This window comes from Engraulis encrasicolus, chromosome 12 (genome assembly GCF_034702125.1).
Source record: "Engraulis encrasicolus isolate BLACKSEA-1 chromosome 12, IST_EnEncr_1.0, whole genome shotgun sequence".
Lineage (NCBI taxonomy): Eukaryota > Metazoa > Chordata > Actinopteri > Clupeiformes > Engraulidae > Engraulis > Engraulis encrasicolus.
The window spans coordinates 50,947,715-50,951,761 of NC_085868.1; the positions used below are offsets into that span (position 1 = coordinate 50,947,715).

At 42.9% G+C, this 4,047-nt stretch overlaps 1 protein-coding gene across 1 annotated transcript in view; it reads left to right on the plus strand.

Moving 5' to 3' along the window:
* Positions 1-25: 25 nt before the first annotated feature.
* Positions 26-4,047, plus strand: part of sgtb (small glutamine rich tetratricopeptide repeat co-chaperone beta) — a 20,146-nt gene continuing 16,124 nt past the window's right edge. Inside the window, exons 1-4 of the mRNA XM_063212795.1 lie at positions 26-103; positions 1,528-1,632; positions 2,396-2,499; positions 3,608-3,683. Of these exons, the coding sequence (XP_063068865.1) occupies positions 1,533-1,632; positions 2,396-2,499; positions 3,608-3,683 (280 nt within the window). The 5' untranslated portion in view covers positions 26-103; positions 1,528-1,532. The remainder of the gene's footprint in view (positions 104-1,527; positions 1,633-2,395; positions 2,500-3,607; positions 3,684-4,047) is intronic.

Genomic DNA, 4,047 nt, shown 5'->3' on the forward strand with positions numbered 1-4,047 from the left:
CACCAGGTTCACTTCCGTTAGATGTGCGCAAGCGCTTGGGAGAGCATCGATCTGTACGAAGTTTCATGACGCTCTGACACTAGACAGCTGCAAAACATTCCAGGTAGGTGGGCGGGTGTCCATCCCATCTTTCCACACACTGCGTGATTTTAAAGATTTGTGCCACCCTGCAACGTGCAGCCAGCTATTTTGCCAACAGCCTATCTGTCTTATATGTGCATCGCATGCAATGACATAGTAGGTCGCAGGCAGCGACATGCTGTAATCTATCAAAACCATTAAAACGCAAGACGTCTCCCCAAAGACGCGCGTTCGTTTTGGGTAGATGGGTGCGTTTGATAAAAATTGACGTTGAAGGCATCCAAAGGAAGATGCAGTCGTCAATGCTAATATCGTAGCTTACTGACTCCCATGTTGATGCCTATTACATCACAGTTTATGCCGCCGCGCCATAGGATAGAAGAACAGCACAACGTGTGTTATTGTGTAAATAGTGCATGCATGGATAGATTGGGATGAAGCGAGCCACGCGTAGAGACTGCCGAGTGAGCTTCACTATTTTATAATTAAACCATCCATCCGTGTTTGTTTGTTTGTTTGTCTATCCCTGACGTCCATTTATATCCTCTAAATAGTTCCCATTTAAAACATGACAGGAATGCATATCCCAAATGTCTGCCAGTCTTCTGATAGATAGACAGGCCGCTAACAACTACATCAGCCTCTGTCACAGATTCATCAATGGATGGTCAGTTAGTCTGCTCTGGAAATGATGGCTGCATAATGTCTGAGCATATGCATTAACGCAGTGTGTCTGTGGGGTATTTTATAGGTAACACTTTACTTGACGCAGGCGTCATACAGATGACATGACAATGTCATAACAGTGTCATAATGCCACATGTCATTCATGTGTCATAAACATTATGTCAATGCCATTCACATTTTATGACTTCATCTTTAAGTGACATTTTGTTATGGCAAAGACAGCCCAAACAACAAGTCAACTTTTCATAACAATAAAACATTTATGACACTGACACTGTAATGACACTGTTATGTCATCCGTATGACGCCGGCGTCAAGTAAAGTGTTACCATTTTATTACTCTCTGCATCACCTGTTTATTGCAGGATGTCAGAAGTCTAGATTAAATGGGACATATTAACATATTTTGCAATATATTATGTACTTTCTTGGGCTTTCCTACTGGGCTTTCCTTCCTAACTTCACTCACTTCTTTTGTTAAATCAGTCATAAGACTGCACAGAGTTATCACTCCATGTTGGTAGGATCCTCAAGTTATGTGGGTTGTATGCAATGTATGTATGCATGTATGTCTGTGTCCTCTGTCTTTTGTGTCAGTTGTGCAATAGTCTAGTGATGTGATGTTATGTTATGTGTGTCCTATCTTAAGCAAATGTTGCTCAGGGATGCAAAATGAATTTCAGTGCAAACTGACAATAAAGTCTAATCGTCTCGTATCGTAACAATAGTTATTATCCACTGCTTGTCTCTCTGGTCCAGTGAGCATGTCGGTGGAAAAGCGTTTGGCATTCTCCATCGTGCAGTTCCTCAGAGAACAGACGCAGAAGGGATCCCTGAGCTCCGATGAGCAGGAAAGCCTCGAAGGTACGCATACACACAGACACGCACACACACACACACGCATGCACACACGCACGCACGCACACGCACACGCACACACACACACGCACGCAAAAGACACGCACACACACACACACCATGACATCATCTCCCTGGAGTTAAAATGAACTTTGATAAACAAACACGCCTGAACCAGCCTCTGAAACACAGCAATGAATATCAGCATCAGGGCAGTCATGGGTAAGCGGTTAGGGCGCCAGACTTCTAGCCCAAAGGTTGCCGGTTTGACTCCCGAGTGGGGAAGTTATTAACCAGTGCTCTCCCCCATCCTCCTCCATGACTAAGGTACCCTGAGCATTCTTTCAATGTCCATCCAGGATGAAGTGACTTAGATTTTGGGATGTTTGGTGTCTTTATGGTTACTATTCCAATGATCAGAGGGAAACTGCAACTGCTTGAAATGGTTAACTGAAAGGCATTACATTAAAGTCAGGATTAGAGATTGGACGATGGTAGCCCCATAATGCACACCGTTCCACCAGTGCAACACTGTAATAGTCATTGAAAAGACTTTACCATAGTACTAATCTATTATGACATTGCACAGAGCCTTTAGTAATACATTACGACGAGTCATTGCCATTCTGGTAACAGGTAACAGGGGCCATGTCTTCAGGGTTGAGTTACTGGTAATTTAACTAATGTAAGAGTGTTTTCCTAGCTGATTTCTAGAAGGCTTTCAACAAATAGTAGATTGATGTGCATGTATTGGTTTATTTTTTTGTAGTTGCAATACAATGCTTGGAGAACACATACAAGATCAGTCCCAGCGACTGTCACCTGGCCGCCCCTCAACCGCTGACAGAGATCTTCCTCAACTCCCTGCTCAAGGTGGGGGTGACATTTTATGTTTTATCATAATTGCAGTCTGCATTAATGCAGTTTTTTTGCTGTATGTATTTGTGCACAAATCACTGCATTCACTGCCAAAAGCATCAGTAATAAAGCAGTAACACTATAGTAATAACACTGCGGCAAACTGCAGTCTTGTACAATGCAGTTCAACACAGATTAAACCAATGATACAGAATATATACAGGTCGGTGGTTTATCCATAAGAGATTGGTCCGTCTACCACACATATGCTTACTCTAACTGTTATACTGTTGATGTGTTGGCTAGGCCAAATTGCAGTCTGCGTAATGCTGTATTTTTGCAGTATATATGCATTTTTGTCCAATTCACTGCCTAAAACTTAAGTAATTAAGCAATATTACAGTAATAGCACTGCAGCAAACTACAGTTTTGTATAATGCAGTACAACACAGATTAACCATGAGAGATTGCATGTCTGTCTACCACACATATGCGTACTCTAGCTGTGATAGTGTTGATGTGTTGGTTACTTGTAGGCGTTGGTCTAAGCACTCTTAAGCTGTAGAGCTTTAATTAGATTGGGCCTAATGGGGAGGCATGATGTGGATAGCAGATTACTTCTAATGTAGGTGGAACAAACCCCCTCCTAGTCAGTTTCAACCTGGAATGAAATGACAGGAGCATACCTGAGATTAGCGAGGTTGTATAAGAATGTCTATTATCTGCCAGGTGTGAAGAGATGTTGTGATCGTTTCTAGGTTTTCTAGGTTCCCTTTGGAACTGCTCTCGTACTCCTTATTTGATACTACTCTGTATTCTGTACTTCGTTCCGACCGGGATGAAAGTGCTGATAGCTTACTCACAGGGCTTTAAATTAACACCAGCCAACCGGCCAAATGTTGGTGAAATTTCACCAGCCACTTTGACCCATTGGTGAATGTGCTTGGCCAGTAGGAGTGACATCTACTAGACATTTTGTCTGGTTGTGAAAAAAGTAAAATTAGAACCCTGCCTACTCATAATCATGAATAAGAGTATAAGTCAAGTGCTGCCAATAGAGATGTTGGTTTTCTCGGCACCACATGGTTGATTGATGAAGGTCTTGCTCTCCCTGCTGTTTTAGAACGACATCTTGACCTCCCCCGAGACTACCCCCTCTCCAGAGGACATCGAGAGGGCGGAGCAGCTGAAGAACGAAGGTGAGAGACACACGTGTGTGTGTGTGTGTGTGTGTGTGTGTGTGTGTGTGTGTGTGTGTGTGTGTGTGTGTGTGTGTGTGTGTGTGTGTGTGTGTGTGTGTGTGTGTGTGTGTGTGTGTGTGTGTGTGTGTGTGTGTGTGTGTGTTAGTGTGTGTGTGTGTGTGTGTGTGTGTGTGTGTGTGTGTGTGTGTGTGTGTGTGCGTGAGTGTGTGTGTACAGTATGTGTGTGGTAGTGGTCTAAATGTAGATGTATCCACCAACTGTCAGTTTTTGTCAAGTTACACGTCAGGAAGCTGTACACTGCAGGATCATTCCAAAAATGTACAGTTTACTTTAAAGAGCGAACTAAGTAAAATGAAAATAA